Source organism: Enhydra lutris, unplaced genomic scaffold, assembly GCF_002288905.1.
Source record: "Enhydra lutris kenyoni isolate GAN:26980312 unplaced genomic scaffold, ASM228890v2 scaffoldscaffold16, whole genome shotgun sequence".
Taxonomy (NCBI): Eukaryota; Metazoa; Chordata; class Mammalia; order Carnivora; family Mustelidae; genus Enhydra; species Enhydra lutris.
The window spans coordinates 16,712,546-16,739,165 of NW_019154100.1; the positions used below are offsets into that span (position 1 = coordinate 16,712,546).

General features: G+C 34.7%; 1 protein-coding gene across 1 annotated transcript in view; it reads right to left on the reverse strand.

Moving 5' to 3' along the window:
• LOC111147401 (alkylglycerol monooxygenase) overlaps window positions 1-26,620 on the reverse strand; it is a 344,434-nt gene that overhangs the window by 129,326 nt on the left and 188,488 nt on the right. Inside the window, exons 11-12 of the mRNA XM_022503409.1 lie at window positions 25,672-25,754; window positions 13,060-13,165 (exon numbers count right to left, since the gene is read on the reverse strand). Coding sequence (XP_022359117.1) covers window positions 13,060-13,165; window positions 25,672-25,754 — 189 coding nt within the window. The remainder of the gene's footprint in view (window positions 1-13,059; window positions 13,166-25,671; window positions 25,755-26,620) is intronic.

Here is a 26,620-nt window from a genome sequence, read left to right on the forward strand (position 1 = left end):
AGATAATTCTGGCTTTGGTGAGGGCATGTGTACGCTGATAGTGGTAAATTTTATAACCACATGGGAAAACAACTTTAGGAAGTTTCCTAAAGGTTAAGATACATACTAATGGTGGTACTCAATATGATTTCAGTCGGAACTCTGGGACACGTTGCTAAAGATCCCTCCAAGGGTATCTTCTTTGGATGCAGGTGGGATTTTCTGCACTCCAAACTGAGTTCCTTCCCAAGGTCTTTAAGATCTAAACGCTACTCTCCATTACTTAGCAGGGACTTCTGGTACCCTGAAAGGAATGTACCCGATATCCATCTCTTGGGGGACCAGGTATATGTATCTTCTCACACCGAATGTGTCCTCAAGGTTGATCTCCAGGACCCCCAATCAGGGTCTGTGAGACAAAGAAGCACCTCTTTGTGAGTTGTCAGGTTGTTACTTAGCTTAATTTTTTTTCTGATCATGTGATTTATTTTTTATTTTATTTTTAGTTTCAAGTTTTTATTTAAATTCCAGTTAATTAATATACAGTGTAACATTAGTTTGAGGCACAAAGTCTTTTTTTTTTCTTTTTACTTATCTTAATTTAACTTGTTTGTTTTGACCTCATTCAAATGAATCTTCTGGGATGGAATTAGGATGGAAATGTGAATGCTAGAAGTGATTCTGACTATCACATTAATGCTAAATATCCCTATATTGCTGAATAATCACATTTAATGACATTTTTATAGGGATTTAATTTTTCAGATATGATTTTTGTGAGTTAGGGTTATTATTTTTACTAGTATTTTTATTTCAAAAACTTATGACCTTTTAAATTGGGTATTTCTATTTCTGGGTATTTTTAACTTTAGGGTTTTCTATTATTATAGTGAAAACTTTTCCATTTAAAATAAGCATATTTAAATTTTAAATGATGAGATAATTAAAGAAAAATATTGAGATGAATCAAAGTGACCTGCAGATACATCACAGTTGTTCTTTTTTTTTTCTGTAGAAGTAGGTTTCTTCCAAGAAATTCCTAACTATGCAAATGAAAAAAGTTACACAGTCTTTCTCATGACTCTATCAAAAATAAAGTAAGCTGCTGTATTTTAGAGCTGTAATTTTATTTATCCATATAGTCTTTTTATTAGCATAACTTCCAAAATTGAGGAATGAGCCAGTAATGGCAACTGACTATGTCTATGAATGTTTCACTGAGGGCCTTATAGGTTACGGTAAAGGGTTTGGATTTTATCCTAAATGCCATCTAAAGCTATTTAGCAATTTAAATTACATTTATCATGTTATACATATAAAATATATTGGAAAGTATCAAGAAAAGAGTAAGGTGAATGAATATTTAGGAATATACTGTAGCAGACCTAACAAGACATGCTGTTGCTTTAAATTAAGATGTGACAAAGGGGATGAAGTCTAAGAAGTATCTTGGAGTAGAAGCCACAGAAGTTGCTGATGGGTGGCAAAAGAGAAGGTAAAACAAGAATGATTCCTAGATATATGAAATGAATGGAAGTGTCTGTGGTGCCTATTTATTGAGATGCAAGTCTCCTGAGATGGAACAGGATATGTAGGAGAATGCATTAAGAGCTCACATTTGTATATGCAATGTACCTATGGCATTCAAGGGAAGATCTTAAATAGGTAACAGAATATGTGAGTTTATAGCTGAGGTCAGAGTTCCGATCGGGGATACAATTTTGGGAGTCATGTCCATGTTGATGGTGTTTAAAGAAAGAAAAATGGGCAAGGGTGGACGGGGAAGAAAGCAGGATCCAGGACCAGGCCCTAAAGAATGCCAATCACTTTTGTTCTTAGCCAGTGTTTATTGAATTTTTTATCACTTGCAACTAAATGAATCCAGACTTTAAAAAAAAAAAAAAAAAAAAAAGAACGCCAACACTGACACATAACAGTAGCTAAAATATTCAAGTCATGATTCACAGTATAGCACGTTAAAGGCACAGGTTCGAGACTGTCTGGGTTGGAATCCTGTCTCTCCTACATAAAGGACTGTGGCCTTGGGCAACTTGTCAATTTCCTCATCTGTTAAATGTGACATATAGTAGCGTCTACATTATAAAATTGCTATGAGTATTTAAGGAAATAATATTTACAAACCACTTAGAATACTACCTGTAGCATTATTAAACTAAAATTACTTATGATATTTATTGGTAAAAATTTAAATGATGGTATAGCCAGAAAGGTTACATATGGATATAGTTTAACTAAAGCTTTTTGATTATTTTAGTGATAAATACACAAATAAAAAGTTAAAAACTCCTCATTCTGTTCCTTTCTTGCTAAGCTAAGCAGATGACATGATTATGTAGAAAATCTGAAAGAATCAACAAAAAACTGCTGGAACTAATAAGTGATTAGGATAAGGTTGCAGGGTACAGGTTAATATAAAAAGTCAATCATTCTCCTATATACCAGGAACGAACCAGTGGAATTTGAAAATAAAAGTGGAATGCCATTTACATTAAAACTAAAAAACTACTCAGGCAATAAATCTAACAAAATACTGTATATACAAGTTCTATATGAGGAAAATTATAAAACTTCAAGAGTGAAATGAAAAACTGAATAAATGGAGGGGGTGTCTGGGTTTGGTGGGTTGGTTAAGCATCCAACTTTTGACTTTGGCTCAGGTCATGATCTCAGGGTTGTGAGATAGAGCTCCACATGGGCTCCACACTCAGTAGGAGTCTGCTTGAGATTCTCTCTCTCCCTCTCCCTTGGCCCCTCCCTCCCCACACTCTGTCTTTCAAATAAATAATCTTTAAAAAAAAACCCCACGAAATAAATGGAAAGATAGTCTGCATTCACCTATAGGAAGACTCAATATTGTCAGTTCTTCCAAATAGATTCAATGTGGTCACCATCAAAATCCCAGTAAGTTTATTTGTAATATTGACAAACTGATTCTAGTTTAAGTGAAAAGGCAAAAGACCCAAAACAGCCAACACAATTTTGAAGAAGGACACTGTTGGTGGACTGACACTATCGGACTTTAAGACTTACTGGAAAGCAACCGTGATCAAGGCAGTGTGGTATTCACGAAAGAAAAGGCAGTTATATCAATGGAACAGAATAGAGAGCAAGAAAAGTGGCCCATAAATACAGTCAAATGATCTTTGACAAGGAAGCAAGGACAATATAGTGGAGCAAAGACAGTCTTTTTAAAGAAAGGTGCTGAAAGAGATGGACATACACATACACACAAATAAATCTGACACAGACATAATTTTTACAAAAATTTATTCAAAATTTACTAAAAAATCACATATTTAATTTAAAAGTGAAAAACTATAAAAGTCCTAGAAGATAACATAGGAAAGAACATAGATGATCTTGGGTATGGCATTGCTTTTTTAGATACAACACCAAAGACACAATCCATCAAAGAAATAATTTATAAGCTGAATTTTTTAAATTAAAAACTTCTGCTATGCAAAAGACAATATCAGAAGAATGAGAAGATAAGTTACAGACTGGGAGAAAAGATTTCCTAAAGACACACTGGATGAAGAAAAATCACCTAAAATATACAAAGAACCCTTAAAACTCAACAATAAAAAAAAAAAAAAACCACACCAGAATTTCAAAAAATGGGCCAAAGATCTTAACAGACATCTCACCAAAGAACACACAATCATACAAAAAGATGCTCCATATTATATGTCAACAGGGAATGCAAATTAAAACAATGAGATATCAGTACACACCTATTAGAATGGCCAAAATCTGGATCACTGTTAATACCAAATGCTGGTGAGGATATGGAGCAAAAGAAATTCTTATTCAGGGATGCAAAATGGTACAGTCATTTTTGAAGACAGTTTGGAGATTTCTGACAAAACTAAGCATACTCTTAGGATCCAGCAGTGGTGCTCTTTCATATTTACCCAAAGGAACTGGAAACTTATGTCCACACAAAAACCTGCACAGGGATATTTATAGCATTGTTATTCATAATTGCCAAAACTTGGAAGGAACCAAAATGTCCCTTAGTAGCTGAATGAATAAATAAACTGTGTTCTATCCAAACAATGGAAAATTGCTCAGCACCAAAAAAAAAAAAAAAAAAAAAAAAAAAAGGAGCTATGAACCCATGAACCCATGAAAAGACATGAAGAAAACTTAAATGCATATTACTAAGTGAAAGAAGACAATCTGAAAATATTCTATACTCACTGATTCCAGCTGTATGGCTAAAGGCAGGACAGGACTATGGATACAGTGAAAAGATCCGTGGTTGTCAGGGATTAAGGAGCATAGGGAGTGATGACTAGGCAGAGCACAGAAGAATTTTAAGGCAGTGGAAATAACTCTGTATGATTCTATAATAATGGATACTTGTTACTTTACATGGGTCCAAACTATAAATTTTCAACACCAATAGAGTACCATAAGGAAAACTATGGACTTTGGGTGGCTCTGATGTGTCAACCTAGGCTCATCAGTGTAACAAATGCACTATTCTGGTGGAGGATGTTGATAACTTCCCCCAGTGCATGCGTCGGGGGAAGGGGTAGATAGGAAATCCCTACCTTCCCCTCAGTTTTTCTGAAAAACTTAAACTGGTCTAAAAAATTAGTCTTAATATAAAAAAATCATGGTTTTATGACATCATTTCAGTTACTTTACAGTGATACCTCCTATAAATAGTAGCCCTGGGAGCACAGCTGGTGGGAGCATCTCCCATCCATGTTATGCTGCTCCCTGGCATTGCCAACAGCATTCAAGCATCTAACTGAAGCTCTCACTTCTCTCTGGTTGTCCGGACCTATCTTTTATATATTTCATCTTAACTCCTATTACAAAACTCTGAACAGGTAAAGTTGGCTGAAAAAAAGAAAAGACTTCACGATACGGGATTAAAGGTATATGTGTTCATTAAAAAATGCAAAAATCTCAAAGAAAAAAAATAGAGTCACAACACATAAGCACAACCACTAATGAAATGTCAGTGTTTTCTTCCCATTTACCTTCTCTGCATTGAACTGTTTGTGCAAAACAGATTAAGAACCCTATCAGCAAGAAGATAACTATGAAATCAATAAACAAAATCTCGTCAAATATAATTGAATTTGGAGAGCCACTGCCACTTTCAACTTTTCCTCCTAGATTCCGCCCATCTTAGTTCATGGTAACTCCATTCTTTTATTTTCTCAGACCAAAAACACTGTAGTCATTCTCAACTCGTTTGTTTTTTCCATTTTCTCATCTGACCTGTGAGCCTTTTGCCTTTTCTACTTTAAAATTGCTTCCTGAATCTGACCACTTCTTACATTCTCTAGGACACTAACCTCTCACCTTCACATTTACAATAGTGTCCTAACTGTTGCCCTTGCGTTCTCTCCCTATACCCCAGTTTTGTTGTCCTCAATTCAGCCACTAAGTCAGTTCATACATGTCCTCTGTTCCAACTCTCCAGGGGGGTGATTTTACCTGGAGTAAAGTGGTAATTACAATGACCAAAAGGGCTTATGTGGTCTGACCCCCATTATTGCTCTGACTGTATTATCTACCACTTTTCCTCTTGCTTACTCAGTTGCAGACATGTTCGTGTGCATGATAGGACACCCTGCCTTGGCACCTTGGCACTTGATGTTGCCTTTACCTGCTCGTCCCCAGGAACCCATATGGTTTTTGCCCCATTAGGTCTTAACTGAAATGTCACTAGCCTTTCTTGGGTACCATGTTCTGAAAACTTTTGCCTCTCCCAACCCTGATTTATTTTTAACATGGTCATTATCATTATCTACTAAGCCATATATCTGAGTAAAAACATATATGTGTATGTGTGTAAGTATTTGTCTGAGTTATTGTGCGCATCCTCCCCAACTGTGGCGGACAGAGACCAGGGTGGCCACATGATCCCCATCCTTGCCGTTCACGGTCTGTTAGCCTGTACAATCCGGCATAGATGAAGGGATTTTGCAGCTGAAATTAGGACCCGAAATCAGTTGTTTTCATTTGATAAAACAAGAGATTATCTTGGAGGAATGTAGCTTCATCAGCTAAAAGCTCTTAAGCAGAGCAGTTGAGCCCTTCCTGAAGAAAGGTTCTCCTTGCGGGCTTGATGAAGTAGCAGCCATGTTGAGGGTACCCACATGGCATGGACCCGCAGGCAGCCTCCGGCACCTGAGAGCAGCCTCTGCTCCAAAGCCAGCAAGAAGCTGGGGCCCTAAGTCACACAGCTGCAAGGAAATGAGCTCTGTCAACAACGTGAATGAGCTTGGAAGTGGATTTTTCCGTCGTTGAGCCTCCAGATGAGAACACAATCTGGCCAAGACTTACCTTAAATGCAGCCTCTTGAGACCCTAACAGAGTTTTGAGCAAAACTGTGCCTGACCTCCTGACCCACGGGAACTGTTAGATAATAAATGTGTGTTGTTTTAAGCCACTAAATTTGTGGTAATTTGTTACACAGCAATCAAAAATTAATACACTGATTAAAAGCTAATCTCCACAAAGACAAGGCTTTTGCTCTGTTTTTACTGGAGCAGGTGTTCCAGTAAGTGCGGAATAAATGTTTCTGTGCCATTGAAAGCATTAGGCAAGCTGGTTCGATCTTCCATGGGCATTTACCTCCTATCAGGATCCACACTTTGGGCTGTTGTTACTAGGCACCTGTTATCACTTGAGCAGTCCATGGTCTCCCCTGCTTCTGGACTTTTCATTTGTACTCTCCCTTAAGTCAAGTGCTTTCCACCTTCCCCCCCAAGTTCTTCCTGTTCAAATTCTACCCAGCTCTTGTGCACACCTTCAGCAGATACAATTGGTTTACCACCTAGGAGTGATGTTTTAATAACACAAACTAAAAACTGTAAATCAGATTTTAGAATTTTTCTGAGGTCTAAATTTAAAGCCATTCTTCAAATTCCAAAAGTTCTTCTGAAATCAACTCAAATTATTTGGCCACTAATAAGCAGGTATTTTCAGGTTCATATGTTCATTGCTTCCAATGTCCTAGTTTTAAAAACATTATTTTAAATGTGTCTGTATAGTTTGTGTATGTATGTGTGTTTATAATTTACATGGATATAATTATTATAAATAATATTCACTACTTACATACCAGGTATCACACTATGTTCTATCTCCTTTAGTCTTTTGAATATCGAAACAACCCCTAGGGCATTTTAATTCTCCTTTTTGCTGAGGGGAAAAAGCTAGGGAGCTAAGCTGTGGTTATTTTAGGTAACTTCCTGAGGACCGCACAACCAAATGACAGAGCTGGGAATGACAGATTTGTGTGAATTCAAAGCCAATGCTTTCTCCAGTACCTTAACTATCTTCCCAATTAACTAAAAAGTTACATGAAACAAAGAGATACAGGATCAAAATATCTGTAAACAAGTATTTCCCATGCTCTTATATACATATATACTTGTCAAATATAGCTACTTATGTTTGATTTTGCTATCTTCCCTTTAAAGGCTTATCAGGTTAGACATTTTTTTTAAAAAGATTTTATTTATTTATTTGACAGACAAAGATCACAAGTAGGCAGAGAGAGAGAGAGAGAGAGGAGGAAGCAGGCTCCCTGCTGAGCAGAGAGCCCGATTCGGGGCTCAATCCCAGGACTCTGGGATCGTGACCTGAGCCGAAGGCAGAGGCTTAACCCGCTGAGCCACCCAGGCGCCCCCAGGTTAGACATTTTTTAAAGCTACTGATGCAAGAAAAAGAAATCAACCATAATTTCATAGGCACATCTTAGAAAGAACGAATTACACATGAGCTAGTAGAAAAAAAAAATGTCTGTGCCGGCCATTAGCGAGAAATGAATGAAGGAAAGAATGAAGGGATTGTTTTTCCATCAAATTTCCTGTGAATGAGGGGTACCTGGGTGGTTCAGTTGGTTAGGCATCTGCCTTTGGCTCAGGTCATGATACCAGGGTCCTGGAATTGAACCCTACAACGGGCTCCCTGTTCAGTGGGGAACCTGCTTCTCCCTCATCCTCTGCTCCTCTACTCCCCTCAATGAATAAATAAAATCTTAAAAAAATAAAAAAATAAGGGTGCCTGGGTGGCTCAGTGGTTAAAGCCTCTGCCTTCGGCTCAGGTCATGATACCAGGGTCCTGGGACTGAGCCCCACATTGGGCTCTCTGCTTAGCAGAGAGCCTGCTTCCCCCTCTCTTTGCCTGCCTCTCTGCCTACTTGTGATCTCTGTCAAATAAATAAAATCTTAAAAAAAATGCTTAAAAAAAATAGGGGTGCCTGGGTGACTTAGTCAGTTAAGCGTCTGCCTTCAGCTCAGGTCATGTTCTCAGGGTCCTGGGATCGAGCGCTGAGTCAGACTCCCACTCACTGAGGAGTCTGCTTCTACCTCTCCTCCCTGTTTGTGCTCTCTCCCTTGCTGTCTCTGTCACTATCTCTGTCTCTCGCAAATAAATAAATAAAATCTTAAAAAAAAAAAAAGTCCAGAATCATAACATAGACAACTGGGTCAATAAAGCCCCATCTTTTTTTTTTTTTTTTTTTTCTTTTTTTTTTTTTTTTTTTTTAGATTTTATTTACTTTTTTGATAGAGATTACAAGTAGGCAGGGAGGCAGGCAGGGAGAGCGGAGGAAGCAGGCTCCCCGCTAAGCAGACAGCCTGATGCAAGGCTCGATCCCAGGACCCTGAGACCATGATCCGAGCTGAAGGAAGAGGCTTTAACCCACTGAGCCATCCAGGTGCCCCAAAGCCCCATCCTTTCTAATTCCCATCAACTTTCATAGAGTACCATTTCCCGTCCAATCACCTCTATAAACTATACACTCCTAGAGAAATTAAAGAACAATATTTGGGATGCACTGAAAGAGCATTTAGTGATATAACTTATCATAACAGGAGTCTGCTTCTCCCTCTCCCTCTGCTACTCCCTCCCCTCACTCATGCTCACTCTCTTATGCACTCTCTGTCTCATGCGCTCTCTCGCTCTCAAGAAAATAAAGTCTTTAAAGAAAAAAATAAATTTTTAAAAATTAAAAAATTTCCTATGAATGACAAAGCAAGTAAAAGAAGAAAAAGGTTGGGGCACCTGGGTGGCTCAGTAGGTTGAGTATGGGACTCTTGGATTTTAGCTTAGGTCATAGTCCCAGGGTCACAGGATCAAGTCCCATATCAGGGTCACTGCTCTGTGTGGAGTCTGATTGAGATTCTCTCTCCCTCTCCCTCTGCACCACACCCCCTTCCTGCTCATGATCTCCAAACAAACAAATAAATAATCTTCTTTAAAAAAAAAAAAGTATATGAATTTGTGGTCAAAATATTAACTGACCTAGCTAAAGAAATATGCAAGGGCATGGACTAACCACTGCACACACTTAAATAAACAACTATGCATTTCTATAGTAGTTAATTCTATTTATAAATAGTCCAAGCACCACTCCCTTTCTTCATATTCTTGTGGACAGAAGCTAAAGGGAATAAATCTTCCACATACTGGTCACAGGATCAAAGTTAAATTCTACTTTGTACTTCTGACTCAGAATTGTAATTACCTAAGAACTGTTTTGTAATCTAAGTAAAAAGTTGAAGATCAATTTTCCATTCCGTGTGTGCTTGTATTTGTTTAAAGCTGTAGGTACAGCCAGGAGTACAGGCATAGCGTAGAAGGACAGTTACTGTGCAAATCTACGGCATCTGACTTACACAATGAAGCAGTATAACAGGAAAACTTCCAACAAGCCTTCTAGATAAATAGAGAAAAGTCACAGGGCTACAAGCTGATGTTGCCAAAATATACCACATTGATTTATAAAAGAAGGGATTAACTGCTTCAATGACACTGATTCTAATGATAGCTTCAAAGAAAAATGATGAGAACATTGTGTCCTTATAATATAACCACCCCCGATTCCTACTGAATGTAGTCACTGAGGCCATATTTATTAGGTTTTTATCCTCCTTATGTGGGGCAAAGAATTAGTTCTATTAATACTATGATAAATAGTAAAAATTTACATAAAGTTCTAATGTAAGGAAAACACAAATATGAAATTCACAATTAAGAATTTAAGAACTGATAACTAGGTTTTTTAAAATTTTGAATTTAAATTAAAAAACATAAAAATTGATGACTAGTAATTTACACTTTTCTCGAACTCTAAAAAGAAGTGAAAGAAAAGGTTGGTTCACAGGTAAAATGTAGATAAGGAAGTACCTGCCCAGTCTTTACCATATAGTTATTGACCTCTGGTCAGAGAAGACTTGTTCAGTTTTACCAATGGGAATTCAATGGTTAAAATAATAATGATGATAATACTCTAGTAATAATAGCAGCGATAATAATCTAATTATAGAGTACTAATAGTAATACAAACAAGGATAGTAACCAAAATGTATCAGGTGCTTCTATGTGCTATCCTTTGTGTCGTTAAATTTTTGCATAAAACCATGTAAGCAGATAGTATTAACACACCATGTTAAGGAAATGTTTCCTTGGCAAATCACAGTCAATATTTACTCTTGAAGAATCGGTGGCCTGTGTGCCTAGATGGACAGAACAGGTTCTGGAAAGAGTAGATGAGCAGGCTGAAAGATTTTGCCATTATGTCTTCCCTCCCTTGAATCATAAACTAAAGATAGATCAGAGGTAACATTGAAGCCACTAGTCTTCAAAACTTTTTTTGCAGTCAAATTGATAAGAACTTTTTTTTTGTCTTTACATTTTTCAAAGTAGCTTTGCTACACTGCATCTCTATTTTTTATCTAAGTTCCTTGAGGTGGATGAGTATTGCTATCATTATATGGAAGAAAATGTTGCTAGATAATTAAGAGTTACAGTATCAGACTGTCTGAGTTTGTATCCTGACTTGTTCACTTATTAGTTATGTTAATTCAGACAGATTTTCAACTTCTCTGTAACTCAATTTTTTTATTATAAAAATAATAGTAGCTACACCCCCGTTACACTGATAGGAAGATTAAATGAAGTAAAAGGAGTAAGGCATTTAGAACATAGTAAAATCTCAGTGCATGTTAATTCTCATCAAACCTATTTTACAGGTAAACAATGTGAGGCACAGAGTCTCACGTCATAGGGCCAGCATTAGTCTAAGAATTCATAATCATGACTTTTAGGTCCAACATTATTTGCTCCTCTATGCCAGTTGTTCTCAAACTTGACTTTTGGATCCCGAGGCAAACCAAAGTATTAATCCATGGGATCTTTCATTTCATATAAAATGATAAGAATGGCATCTAATATTTATTGAGCATGTACTGTATGTTACACAATGTGCTAAATCTCTTATGCAGATTCTCCTTTAATCCTCAAAATTCTATTAGATAGACCTTAGTACTTCAGCCATTTATAGACAAGGAATGCAAGACAAATAATATTTAAGCTGACAAATACTAGTAAGTTTCTGAGTTAGAAATCAAATTCAGGCAATGTGGTTTCAAAGCTCAGGTCTTAGCCACTCATGTTCACCTATTAATTAAAATAAGTAAATGGACAGCATCTCACGACTAGAATTCATCACATTCAAAAGCTGGACATACTACACTCTTCTCCACTATTCCATCATCAAAGAACCCCAAATGCAATGTCATTCTATAACCCTACATTCCCACTTATTTATACCATGGCTACCTTAAAGAACCCACATTCTCTGCTTCTGGAGCATTTAAGATAAACTACCATAGTATACCCAAGAGTAGATTCACTTAGTGGAATTATTTTCTTTCATACATATAATTATATCTTCCCTCATTAGAGTGTGAAAATGCTATTCTTTGATTTTAATATTTTATTTTTTTGGCATGTGTATTTCCAAATTTCATTAAATATGTGTAAATTACATTTCCTCATTTTGTTTTTAGGCTATAATCTCAAGAAACAATATAAGTACCCGTCATATAAACTTTATTTAGTGCCTATTTAAATGCAAAATGTATTAGATGGATGATATCTAGTATCCTGATACTAATATTTTATACCTAATTTCTTAAATTTACATGACTTTTAAAGTAAGAAATATATTCAGGTGGTGCAGAAATTTAAAGGTGGTAAAGAATATTAACTTAATGTTAAAATCTTTCCCATATTTCTTTCTTCTAGTCACACAATTTGCCTTCCCATAGGCAACGATATATTAAATTCTAATTTATCTTTCCAGATATATATACATATATATATCTGGAACACACATTATGATTATGTGTGTGTCTGTGTGTATATATATATATACATATATCTTCCTTCATTTTTATACTCATATGCCTTGTATGGTAGCACCAAATTGTTTTCCAAAGAGTTTGTTCCAATTTACTATTGCTACTAAATTATAAAAGCACATGTTTTAGTCTTTCTACTGATGTTAGCAGCATGTTTGCTTTTACATTTCATGTTTAAATAAGGTCACATATTGCATATTCTGGGTATGTTAGCAGGCTGCTCAGCACCAAAGTTAGATGATAAAACCCTTAATTTAAAAGAACAAAACCATGTCCATTAAAAGTTTAGTGATGAGAATAAAAATTTTTTAACAGTTGCTTAAGACCTGAGATAATAAACATATACCCCCAACTTTTTGGAAGTTCTGGGAAGATAAGTTTTAATCATCACAGAAGGTCAAATCATATTTTTCAGCTGTAGAAAAATCTCAATAACATCAATAATTTTATTTTTATAGCATCATCATCTCTTGTGGATAATTGATAAGGCATTTTAATCAAATCTTTACCTTAAAAGCCTAAAAAGAAAAATCTCAAATGGAAGAATCTCTGTCAATAACTTTCTGTAATTTTTTTACTTGCTGAAAAACCAATTATGTGGCCTAATTTTTCTTTACAAAATCATGCAATATAACTTGTCCAACAATTCTATGAAGTTAATGGTATCAATGCAAATTTAAAAACCAGAAAGCTGAAACTCAACAGTATTAACTGGCTCCAGGTGACACAATTAATATGGTATGGTAAGTAAGTGGATAGGTTAAATTTCCCACAAGTACTAGTCACAAAATAAACAAAAACATTGTTGAATGAACAGATTAAATATGCAATAGATGTATAATCACACTATAGCCTCCTAAAACAAATGTCTTACCTCAAAAGCAAATGACAAAGAGGGAATGAAAGGCTTCACATGACCCAATTTATACAACATTAGGAATACCAAGCAACGGAAAGTTTCCAGAACAGCCGCCTTAGGTCTGAAATAAATGTCATTAATATGTATTAGCTTTAAATATGCTCTTCTCATGTTTACATGTTATAACTGATACAGTGATACACGTTTCTTTTAATTCTCAAGAAATACACAGAATTTTAATGTACTTAAAGAGCATGTGCCTCTGAAGCTGTTTGAAAACAGCCATTAAACTGAGAAATAAAATGCATCTTTTAAAAGAAAATCTGTTCTTCATCAATGTACTGCTTAGTTTGAGCTTTGATGAGTTAGGGTGGAGCATACTTTCAACTAATAAAATACTAAACAACTAAATTTCTAGGATTTAAAGTAAACAAGACTCCTGTCACTCACCTAATACCTTTATACTTCATTCACATAAAAAATGACTTGTAAGGAGGACTAATACAGTTAGTCATTCTAATATCATGAATTGTCAATTTCTGAAATATTGGGAAAATGGATAATATGTGATTATGCCTAATATGATGGGTAGCATAATTATAGACATTTAAAAAATTATTTTGTGATGAATATTTTTGTACATATGGTATTCTTAAAATTCAAACTCTAAGTTAAATAAGCATGTTTTTTATGTATCTGAAAGAGTATTTGATGTCATGTAAAGATAAACATTTATAAATTATCTTGTAATAATAGGAATGAATAGCTACTTTATCAGCTTAAAATAAACTTCATATATATTCATTTAATATTTCTTGGATAAATATTTTTGTAACAGATAAATACTACTTTTATGACAGGTGAATTTTCTAATTAAAATATTCTTGAATTAATGTCATAAAACAGATATATTATTTACTTAATTTAGAAATAGAGGTATAAAGGAAATGTAAAGAAAATCTAAAGTAATATATTTATTTAACTCAAGTATTTTTTCGGCATCTACTAATTATGGCTGTTTCTTTAAAATTGAATATAATATTTTTATACAAAAAAGCAAATACTTTTTATGAAGTACTTTAAACTCAGTTAAAGCAGGGTAAAGGTTTATGATTTGTTTGCATTCAAGTAATGTGACTTATCTTTCTGTGAATATTAAAAATTTTTACCTTCTCAAATAATGCTATATAGTTAGCATAGACTAGTTTTTTTTTTTTTAATCAATATCTGGGTAATTTCTGACAGAAAAAAAATTCTATTTTAAAACAGAATTAATTTTTATTAATTATGTTCTATGCTTTACTTTTTAATATTTTATATTATGAAATGAAATATACATATAGAGAAATATAAAACAAAAATATGCAGTTTGTTAGTATATAAGAAAGCAACTGATTTCTGTACATTGATTTTATATCCTGCCACATTACTGAATTGCTGTATGAGTTCTAGTAGTTTGGGAGTGGAGTCTTTTGGGTTTTCCATATAAAGTATGTCACCTGCGAAGACAGAGAGTTTGACTTCTTCTTTGCCAATTTGAATACCTTTTATTTCTTTTTGTTGTCTGATTGCTGTTGCTAGGACTTCTAGTACTATGCTGAACAACAGTGGTGAGAGTGGACATCCTTGTCATGTTCCTGATCTCAAAGAGAAGGCTGTTAGCTTTTACCCATTGAGGATGATTATTTGCTGTGGGTTTTTCATAGACAGATTTTATGAAGTTGAGGAATGTTCCATCTCCATCTATCCCTATACTTTGAATCATTTTAATCAGGAACGGATGCTGTATCTTGTCAAGTGCTTTTTCTGCATCAATTGAGAGGACCATGTTGTTCTTCTCTCTTCTTTTATTGATTTGGTAGGAATGCAAGTTGGTGCAGCCACTTTGGAAAACAGTGTGGAGATTCCTTAAGAAATTAAAAATAGAGCTTCCCTATGACCCTGCAATTGCACTACTGGGTATTCACCCCAAAGATACAGATGTAGTGCAAAGAAGGGCCATCTGTCCCCCAATGTTCATAGCAGCAATGGCCACAGTCATCAAACTGTGGAAAGAACCAAGATGCCCTTCAACGGACGAATGGATAAAGAAGATATGGTCCATATATACAATGGAGTATTATGCCTCCATCAGAAAGGATGAATACCCAACTTTTGTATCAACATGGATGGGGCTGGAGGAGATTATGCTGAGTGAAATAAGTTAAGCAGAGAGAGTCAATTATCACGTGGTTTTGCTTACTTGTGGAGCATAAGGAATAACACGGAGGACATTGGGAGATGGAAAGGAGAAGTGAGATGGGGGAAATTGGAGAGGGAGTAGAAGCATGAGAGACTGTGGACTCTGAGGGTTTTGGAGGGGAGGGGGATGGGGGGCTGGGTGAGCCTAGTGGTGGCTATTAAGGAGGGCACATATTGCATGGAGCACTGGGTGAAGTGCATAAAGAATGAATTTTGGAACACTGAAAAAAAAACAAAAAAATACGCAGTTTGATGACTTTCAACAAATAAACAATCCCACAACTACCACTCAATATCAGCTTCGCCAAGGAGAACTCTTTCCTCCTCAATATTTCCACCTTCCTTCTACCTGGGAAAGAATAACTACCTTTTAATGGTAATCATATCCTTTTTAAATTAATATTTTACCACATTAGCATAAGTTCTTTAAAATTATTGTATTTTTTTTTTACTCTTAACAGATGGGATTATATTGTACACCAGTTTTTGTACCTAGCATCTTTCATTTACTCTTGTTAATGAGATATACCTATGATGTTGCACGTAGTAGCAGTTCATTCTTTTCACTGTTGTAGAGCGTTCCATTGTGTAAATATACCAATATCCATGCATCCATTCACCTCGTAAAGGACATTTGGATTGTTGGCAGCATTTGTTTATCATAAAAAATGCTGTCCAAACATTCTTTTACATGTTCAAATTTAGCAAAATTTTCGTCTTTCAAATTAGGTATCACAATATAAATTCTCCCTTCAGTGTGTGAACATTTCATTAATAGGGATTGTCAATACTTTTAGTCATTTGGGATAAAAGGTGTTCGCTATTCACAAAATTTGCAAATGGCATTTTCTGTTTGAGGGTTTTATTTTTTACTGTCTTAATGAGAGGAAACTGTTGAAGAATTGATTTTCCTAATGTTAATTACAGTCTAATTAATCACTTTTATCTTTATGACTAGGGATTTTTGTGTACCATTTGATATTATTACCTACTCTAAGGTTATAGAGATATGTTACTATACTATTTGTTGGAATCTATATTAGTTTTCCACTCACTTTTAAATCCATAAGCGCTGACCCCAGAATTAACTTTTTATGGTGTGAAATATTTGTCAAATTTATTTTTCTTATTTCTATGTGGAAATCCAATGTTTCCAAGACCAATTTATTGAAAAGACCACCTTTTCCCACAGCTCTGCAGGGACACCTTTTTCCCAAATCAAGTATATATAAATGAATAGATCTGTTTCTAAATTCTGTTCTAATCTTTGTGCCAGTAAAGCATGTCTAATTACTGTAGCTTTATAATAAATCTTGACAGCCAGTAGAGCAACTACTGCCATTTTTTTTTTTTAAAACCTCAGGACTGTATTGGCTATTACAGGGCCTTTGTATTTCCATATACATATATCTTAGAAAGAACCTATCAAATTCCAGGAAGAAATCTTTTACAATGTTAATTTCAACTGTATTAAATATGTAAATAAATTTGGTGAGAAGTCATAATCTTTATAATACTGAGCATTCTAATCTATGGATATAGTTATCTCTCCACTTATTTAGTTCTTTAGTTATTTTTCATAATATTTCAATAGTTTGATCACGTTTTAAAGAAATTTTTTACTCATTCCTTCGAAGTTTTTATTTTAATCTCAGTTAACATACAGTGTTGTATTAGTTTCATGGGTACAATATTGTAATTTGACAACACATGTCACCTGGGGCTCATCACAAGTGTGCTCCTTAATCTCCATCACCTATTTCACGCATCCTCTTTGGTAACCATCTGTTATTTCTATAATTAAGAGTCTGTTTCTTGCTTTAACTAACTTCCTCTCTATTTTATTCCCTTTGCTCATTTGTTTGTTTCTTAATTTGCCCTAATAGTGAAATTATATGGTATTTGTCTATGATTGACTTATTTCACTTAGCATTTCACATATTCTATCCATGTTGTTGCAAATGGCAAGATTTCATTTTTTTTATGTGGGAATAATATTCCACTATATATATATATGTGCTATATATATACACACAATATGTGTATATATATAGCACATATATATATACACACAAATATAACATAATAATATATTATACATCATATATAAAATATATACTACAAATTATATATATATATATATCTCATCTTCCTTATCCATTCATCAATCAATGGACACTTCCTGAGCAGCTTCCATATCTTGGTTGTTGTAGATAATGCTACTATAAACATAGGGGTGCATGTATCACTCTAAATTAGCATTTTTGTATTTATTGGTTAAATACCTAGTACTGCGATTACTGTTTTTCCACAGAGGCAGCACCAGTTTGCATTCCTATCAACAATGCAAGAGGATTCCTTTTTCTCACATCCCCATCAACACCTGTTGTTTCTGATGTTGATTTTAGCCATTCTGATAGGTATGAGTGGTATCACATTGTAGTTTTGATCCTCATTTCCCTGACGACAAGTGATGATAAGCATATTTTCATGTGTCTGTTGGCTATCTGGATGTCTTTAGAGAAATACCTGTTCATGTCTTCTGCCCATTTTTAAATTGGATTATTTGTTTCTTGAGTGTTGTGTTTTATAAGTTCTTTATGTATTTTGTATACTAACCCTTTATGGGATATATCATTTGCAAATATATTCTCCCATTCCATAGGTGACTTTTAATTTTATTGATTATTTCCTTTGCATGCAGAAACTTTTTTTTTTTAAGATTTTGTTTATTTATTTATTTATTTGACACAGAGAGAGAAAGAGAGAGAGGGAACACAAGCAGGGGGAGTGGGAGGGAGAAGCAGGCTTCCTGCCAAGCAGGGAGTCCAATGCGGGGCTTGATCCAAGGACCCTGGGATCATGACCTGGCCAAAGGCAGACGCTTAACGACTGAGCCACCCAGGTGCCCCCGTGTGCAGAAGCTTTTTATTTTGATGTAGTCCTAACAGTTTATTTTTGGTATTACTTCCCTTGCTTCAAGGGACTTAGCTAGAAAAATGGTGCTATGGCCGATGTCAGAGAAGTGATTTCTCTTCCAGGATTTTTATAGTTTCAGGTCTTACATTTAGGTTTTTAATCTATTTTGAATTAATTTTTGGTTTAAGAGAGTGGTCCGGTTTCATTCTCTTGCATGTAGCTGACCAGTTTTTCTAACACCATCTACTGAAGAGACAGACTGTTTTTTCCCCATTGGATATTCTTTCATGCTTTGTTGAAGAATAATTGACCATATAATTGTAGACTTACTTCTGGGTTTTTATTGATTTATGTGTCTACTTTTGTGCCAGTACCATACTATTTTGATCACTAAAGCTTTGTAATATAACATGAAGTCCAGAATTGTGATGCCCCCAGCTTTGCTTTTCAAGACTGCTTTGGCTCTTCATGGTTTTTTGTGGCTCCATATAAATTTGAGAATTTTTTGTTCTAGTTTTATTAAAAAAAAAAAAAAGCTGTTGGTATTCTGACAGGGATTGCAGTGAATGCGTAGATTGCTTTGAGTCAACATCTTAACAATATTAATTTTTCTAATCCATGAGTGTAGAATATCTTTCCATTTCTTTGTGTTATCTTCAATTCCTCTCATCAGTGTTTTACAGTTTTCACAATACAGGTCTCTCATCTCTTGGTTAGGTTTATTCCTACGTACTTTATTATTTTTGATGCAGTTGTAAATGGGACTGTTTTCCTAATTTCTCTTTCTGCTGCTTCATTATTGGTGTATAGAAATGCAATAGATTTCTGTATATTAATTTTATATCTTGTGACTTACTGAATACGTTTTTTGGTGGAGTCTAGGGTTTTCTATATAGAGTATTACATCATCTGCAAATAGTGAAAGTTTTACTTCTTCCTTACCAATTTGGATGCCTTTTATTTCTTTTTGTTGTCTGAGTGCTGTGGCTAGGACTTCTAGTACTGTATTGAATAGAAGTGGTGAGAGTGGACATCCTTGTCTTATTCCTGACCTTACATGAAAAGCTCTGTTTTGCTCTACTGAGGATTACATTAGCTATGGGTCTTCTGTATATGGCGTTAATGATGTTGAAGCATGTTCCCTCTATTCCTATCTTATTGAGGGTTTTTATCTTGAATAGATGTTGTACTTTGTCAAATGCTTTTTCTGTATCTATTGAAATGATCATATGGTTCTTATTCTTTCTTTTACTGATGTGATATATCACGCTGATCAATTTGTGAATACTGAACCACCCTTGCCACCCAGGAATAAACCCCACTTCATCCTGGGCAACAATCTTTTGAATGTATTATTGGATTCAATTTCCATTATTTTGTTGAAGATTTTTGAATCTATGTTCATCAGAGATACTGGCCTGTAGTTCTCTTTTTTGGTGGGGTCTTTATCTGATTTTGGCATCAGGGTAATACTGGCCTCATAGCAAGAGTTGGGAAGCTTTCCTTCCTCCTCTATCTTCTGGAATAGTTTGAAAATAATAGGTATTAACTCTTCATTAAATGTTTGGTAGAATTCTCCTCAGAAGCCATCTAGTCCTGGACTTTTGTTTGGTGGGAGTTTTTTTGATTACTGATTTAATTTCTTTTCTGGTTATCAGTCTATTAAAATTTTTCTATTTCTCCTTGTTTCCATTTTGGTAGGCTATATGTTTCTAGGAATTTATCTATTTCTTCTAGGTTGGCCAATTTTTTGGTATACAGTTTTTCATAATATTCTTTTATAATTTTTTGTATTTCTATGGTTTTTGTTGTTATTTCTCCTCTCTCACTTGTAATTTTATTTACTTGAATCCTTTCTCTTTTTTGCTTGATAAGCTTGGTTAAAGGTTTATCAATTTTATTGATTTTTCAAAGAACCAGCTCCTGGTTTCATTGATCTGTTTTATTGTTTTAACTTTCTATATCATTTATTTCAGCTCTAATATTTATTATTTCCTTCCCTCTTCTGGTTTTAGGCTTTATCTATTGTTCCTTTTCTAGCTCTTTTAAGTGTTAAGTTGTTTAGTTAAGATTTTTCTTGCTTCCTGAGGTGAGCCTGTATTGCTATAAGCTTTTCTCTTAGGATTGCTTTTGCTTCATTCCAAAGGTTTCGAACCATTGTGTTTTCATTTTCATTTCTTTCCATGTGCTTTTTGATTTTTTCTTTTATTTCCTGGTCCAGCTATCCATTGTCTATTAACATGTTATTTAATCTCCATGTATTTGTGTACTTTTAAGATTTTTTTTTTTTTTTGGTTTGTGGTTGACCTTTAGTTTCACAGCTTCGTGGTCAGAAAAGATATGACTTTAATCTTTTTCAGTGTTTTGTGGCTTGTTTTGTGGCCTAATATGTGATCTATTCTGGAGAATGCTCCATGTGCACTTGAAAAGAATGTGTATTGTGCTGTTTTAGGATGGAATGTTCTGAATACATCTGTTAAACCCATCTGGTCCAGTGTATTATTCAAAGCCACTGTTTCAATTGATTTTCAACTTAGATGCCTATTGATGTAAGTGGGGGTATTAAAATCCCCTACTGTAATTATATTCTTATCAATTAGTTCCTTTATTAACTGTTTTATGTATTTGGGTGCTCTCACGTTGGGTGCATAAGTATTTACGATTGTTATCTCTTGTTGGATTGTCTCCTTTTTTATTGTATAGGGCCCTTCTTTGTCTCTTGTTAAAATCTTGATTTAAAGTCTATTTTCTCCAGTATAAGTATGGCTACTTAGGGTTTCCTTTGACATTCATTTGCAGGATAAATGTATCTCCATTTCCTCACTTCCATCTTCAGGTGTTTTTAGGACTGAAATGAGTCTCTTCTAAATAGCCTATAGATGAGTCTCTCTTTTAAAAATCCATTTTGTCACTATTTTGTAATTCTACGTCTATTGCCTGGAGTGTTTAGTCCATTTAAATTTAAGTAATTACTGACAGATACGTATTTATTGCCATTTTATTACCTATTTTGTGATTTTTTTCTGAAGATTTTCTCTGATCCTTTCTTGTCTTATCTGTTTAATGGTTTGCCAGTTTTCTTTAGTGATATATTTGGATCTCTTTCTTTTTATTATTTACATATTTATTAGTGATTTTTGATTTGTGGTTACCATTTGGTTTGTATATAATTTCTCTTACATATTATGTCATCTGTGTCAAGTTGATGGCCATTTTAGTTTGAACCTATTCTTTCTTTACTCCTCTCCATCTGATGTTTTAAGTATTTGGTGGCATATTTACATCCTCTGTGTGTGTGTGTGTGTGTGTGTGTGTGTGTGTGTGTGTGTGTGTGGTCCTTGACTGATATTTTACAAAAATATTCATTTTTGCCACTTTTGTGTTTCTTATCTTAGTACTGTCACTGTTGGTCTTTCCTTTCCACTCAAAGAGTCCCCTTTAATATTTCTTGCAGGGCTGGTTTAGAGGTCATGAACTCCTTTAGTTTTTGTCTGGGGAACTCTTTATTTCTCCTTTTATTCTGAATGACAACGTTTCTGGATAGATTATTCTCAGCCGTGGATTTTTCCCATTCAGCACTTTGAACATATCATGCGACTCCCTTCTGGCTTGGAAAGTTTCTGCTGAAAAATCTGCTGATAGTCTAATGGGGTTTCCCTTGTATGTAACTATCTTTTTTCTTGTTGCTTTTAAATTATTTCTTTACCACTACATTTTGCCATTTTAATTATATGTCTTAGTGTGGATCTGCTTTTGTTGTTTCTGGGAGTTCTCTGTGCCTCCTGGATCTGGATATCTGTTTCCTTTCACAGATTAGGGAAGTTTTCAGATATTTTCTCTTCAAATACATTTTCTGCCTCCTTTTCTTTCTCTTCTTCTGGGACTCCTAAAATGTTAATGTTATTACATTTGATGAAGTCATTGAGTTCCCTAAGTCTAAATTCCTTTTGCATAATTTTTTTCTCTCTTTGTTCAGTTTGATTACTTTCTATTATTCTGTCTTTAAGGTCTTGTTCCTCTGCTTCTTCCAGCCTGCTGTTCATTCCATCAAGCATGTTCCTAATCTCATTTATTGCACTGTTCATCTCTGACTGGTTTTTTTTTCTGTTGTGTCTTCCACTCTTTTCTCAGGTCCAGCAAGTAGTATTATGATCATTGCTTTAAATACCCCATCAGCCATCATATTTATATCTGTTTCACTTAGATCTCTGGCCATGGCCTTGTCCTTATCTTTCATTTGGGACAAATTTTTCTGTCTTCTCATTTGTCTAAGTCTCTGTGCCTATTTCTCTTTTTTAAAGAAGTCAGCTATGTCTCCTGTTGTTGAGGGTAATGGGCTTACAAAGTGGGGGTCCTGTAGTGCCCTACCATGTAGTGTCCCTTGTTCTCTAAGGCCTAGTACTTCCAGAAATATCTCCAGTGTGTGCTGCGTGTGCTCTGCTGTTTTGTTCTAGCCATTTTATCTTTCAGGCCAGTCATCTATAGAGGTTTTCTTTGCCTGTTATAGGCAGTGTATGGTCCCTGGCCTGAATGTGGTGCATTTTAACCAGGTGTGCTCTAGTGTGCTTGGGAGGTAAAACCTGTCAGCAATGTCACCAGAACTGAGATGTCACAAAACTTTCTGGTTGGGAGATGTAGTATAAGTAGGGGCTTTGGCTGGGGTTCAATGCAGAGGGCCCACAGCACTGGGACTGGGGCAACCTAGGCTGGAAGGAGGGGCTCACTACATGGGGGGTAGGACTTGGTTTAAGTAAGTTGGAAAACCAGTGTCTTTGCTTCTCACAGGTGGTCCTGTTCTTATGCTGAGGGTCAACGGAGGGAAATGGCACCTGACAGTTTCTTTGTTGCCGGTGGGGTCTCTCCAAGGATGCTGCCTGTCTGGGACAACAAATAACCTCCTCACTGTGTGCCCCAGGTAACTTTCAGATTGCTGTTTCCAGGCTGTATGTCTTCAAGCTGTCAGCCCTACCTTTTTTCCAAAGAGCAGCACCAATGTCCCAGGCTTCTCATTGAACCAAACTTGCTGATCTTTAGAAGTCTATGCTTTAAGCCCCTTTCATTGCAAAAACATAAAATTTGGCCCCTCTCAGTTTCCAAGCCAATTGCTATGGGATTTATTTTCCCTATGCACTCCCCTGTGTGTTAGTTTGTTTCTCACCCTTCTCTTCCATGACATTTCCCTCCCCACTACAGGGGTCAGCAACCATTTTTCTTCCAAACTGCATCTTTGCATTTCCTACTTTCTTCGACAAGGCCTCTTCTCTACCTTTATTTGTGGAGTTTGTTCTGCCAGACATCAGGTTGATTTCTGGGGTATTTAGGATGATTTGATAGTTATCTTGTTGTATTTCTTAGACAAGGTGAGCCTAGGGTCTTCTTAATCTGCTGCCACATTCCCACAGTCTATTCACTTTTTAGGATTGCTTTTTCTTACTTTTTAATGTATTTTGCAATTGCATATAGTTTCTTATTTGCTAGTGCATAAAAATGTAGTTGATAGCCATTTCTCTAAAATTTTTCCCAAATTCATCTATTAATTTGAAAAATTTTCCAATAGATTCTTTGGATTTTTTCATTAATTCATTAGTTATATTTATTAATTAATATAAACTAATTTTGTAATTGAGCTATTAATTTCTTTCAAATCCTTATGCCTTTTATTTCTCTTTCCTTCCTCCATTGATTATTTGTGGCAGAATGTTAAATAATAAGCATATCCAACTCATTTTCAACTTCAAAAGGAAATTTTCAACATTTCACTATCATATGTGAAGCTTGCTGTAGAAGTCTGTATCAATAACTTTTACTTCACTTTTATTTTTGCTATATAATATTATAGGTTGGCTGTAATTTTTCTTTCAGCACTATAAAAACATCATTCCATTCTCTTTTGGCTTCTATTGCACTGGATTGGAATGACTTATCTATATCTCAATATGAGCTTCCAAATAAGGCCAGAGGCAGTTTAGATTTTAAACTAATTACATACAATAAGATTGATTTAAAATACCATAAGATACATTATGACAAAATTGATAGCCTGCTTTTTGGCCTATTTACCTGTATGCATGGGGACAAAAAAAATCTTCATTAAGAAAATGAAACTATACTATTGCTATTAGCTTACTGCTACTTTTTGTAAGTGTATGCAACCAATAGAACTGCAATCTTTAAAATGTGAGATCCTGATTCTCTAGATCTGGGTAATAATTGCAGAGGGACCTGTGATTCATTTTCCCATTTTCTCTTTTTATGGCTCGGTATGAACTTTCTTTTTAGTCTAGAAAAGTAGGGATAGAGAGCCAAACAAAATAAATAATAAACACAACCTTTAAAGTATTGGAGAAAGTTAAGTTTCAAGTTCTACACAGTTTGCTTACAATTATGTGAAATGCCATCAGATGTATCACTCTACACCAAGTGTTTATAGGTTGTAAATATTCTAAACAGTTCTAATAACTAACTAAATGAGCTGATGTTCATTTCTGACTTGATGATTTGGATCCTGATAAAACTCCAGAATCTGTTGCTATTCCAGAACATCCATTAAGCTTTCTTTGGGAAAGTGACATACCATCGATATAAATTAAGTGTATGTTTTCTAGACTTTCATTTACAATTTCCTGAGAGGAATGCTACTGGTTACCTACCTGATGAACAATTATACTATAACAAAGATAAAATCTTAAGAATGACTTAATTTTTTACAGTTTTTCACAAAGCTACAATATTTGTAAATTCTATAATATGTGAATTCAGGAGTCACATTGCTTGGGTTTGTGTTGTGTTCTATTTTTCACTATCTGTCTGTCTCACTTTCTTCATCTGTAAAATGGGCTTTATAGTAATTCTTATCTCAGAGTATTGTTGTAAGAATTAATAACATATTCCATGGTACATATTAAATGCATAAATATTGGTATTGGTATTAATATTAATGATTGATAAATACTAAGCAATAGTGAGTAGCTATTTTTCCATATACTTCCTGCCATAAAAGCATTTTAAAATTGTGCAGGTGAATATATTTTCTGGCTAGGATAGTACTGAATATAAGTTTCTTTAAATACACTGTGTGAGAGAAAGGACATAAACTTTAAGCACACAGTTCATACATTCCGGCATATATTGTGAAGTGTTCAATGGCAAAGGAAAAGTACTCAAATATGTTTCATATTTTATTAAGTACTCAGAGTTATGGTTGTTTTGCCAAATTACTCATTACATTTATAGGTGTTCTTTAATAACCTTGAAAACCTAAATGGCATTTAAAAGGCTTAGATTTAAAATGCACCCTCGATTTCAAAAATCAGATAAACTGCCACTCTATTTAATTTAAAATATTGTGAAATTACAGTTTCAACTCTACTTTTTAATAAGAAATCTTTGATGAATATCAGAGTTTCACATATACTTTTAAAACAACATTTATAAAATTACATAAAATGAAAGAATTACACTTCTTACCTTTGATCCAGAAGAAATCCAATGGAGGTTAATGTCAGGATAATGAAGCAAACCCTCAGAAGGATTGTAACCTGTGGCAGTGCCTGTCAAGGAAACAAAGAGACCAATAAATTCTTTAGGAGAGTTCTTAAAAAGAATATCAGAATTTAAAGCTGTTAAGAAAATTAGCCTCCAGTTTTATTTTATATTACACCATTTGTCACTGACATTTTTCAAGAAGGGTAAATAAATACACAGAGGACATTTTGGTTTTCCTAAGGTCATTTAATTATTTTGCTGGACACTTGGAGAACGAATTAGACACCTCCAAAGAGATATTTTGCTTAAAGTGTTCTTTCTAAAAATTCTCCTTTATAGTTTTGACTTTCATAATTCTTTGAAACACCTATGTCCCCACATATGGAGGAATCACTTACATTTTTATGAATAAATAGCAGATTCCAATAGCTATTTTTAATATTACCAATTCTTTGTGGTTTCAAACCCAAAGCTGTTTTTAATACAGAAAGTATTCAAAGGAGAATGTGTGTATGAGTGCAAACACACAAATGGAACATACTGTACAAATACATACTCACATTTGGTGAAATCTATAGATTCATATGCACATGTCGAAAGTTATCTTTTGAGTTATTGTAACAGGACAACATATCTTCAACATAATTATAAATTATTTGTTTACATTATAAAATTTAATAATCATGTTTACTGACCATCTACTCTTTTATAGCTTCCATGTTATGTGTTTCATATACTTCAATTCTTTTTATAGTCCCTACAACCTTACAGATAAGGCATCATTATATCTGCCTCAAATATGAAAAAACAAACCAGGAATGAAAGGATTAAGTAACTTTTCCATCATCACACAGAAATAAATGCCTCTGAAAATCAAAATACACCTTCCTGACCTCAAAATATGACAATGGTGGATAAATCTGAGCAACAA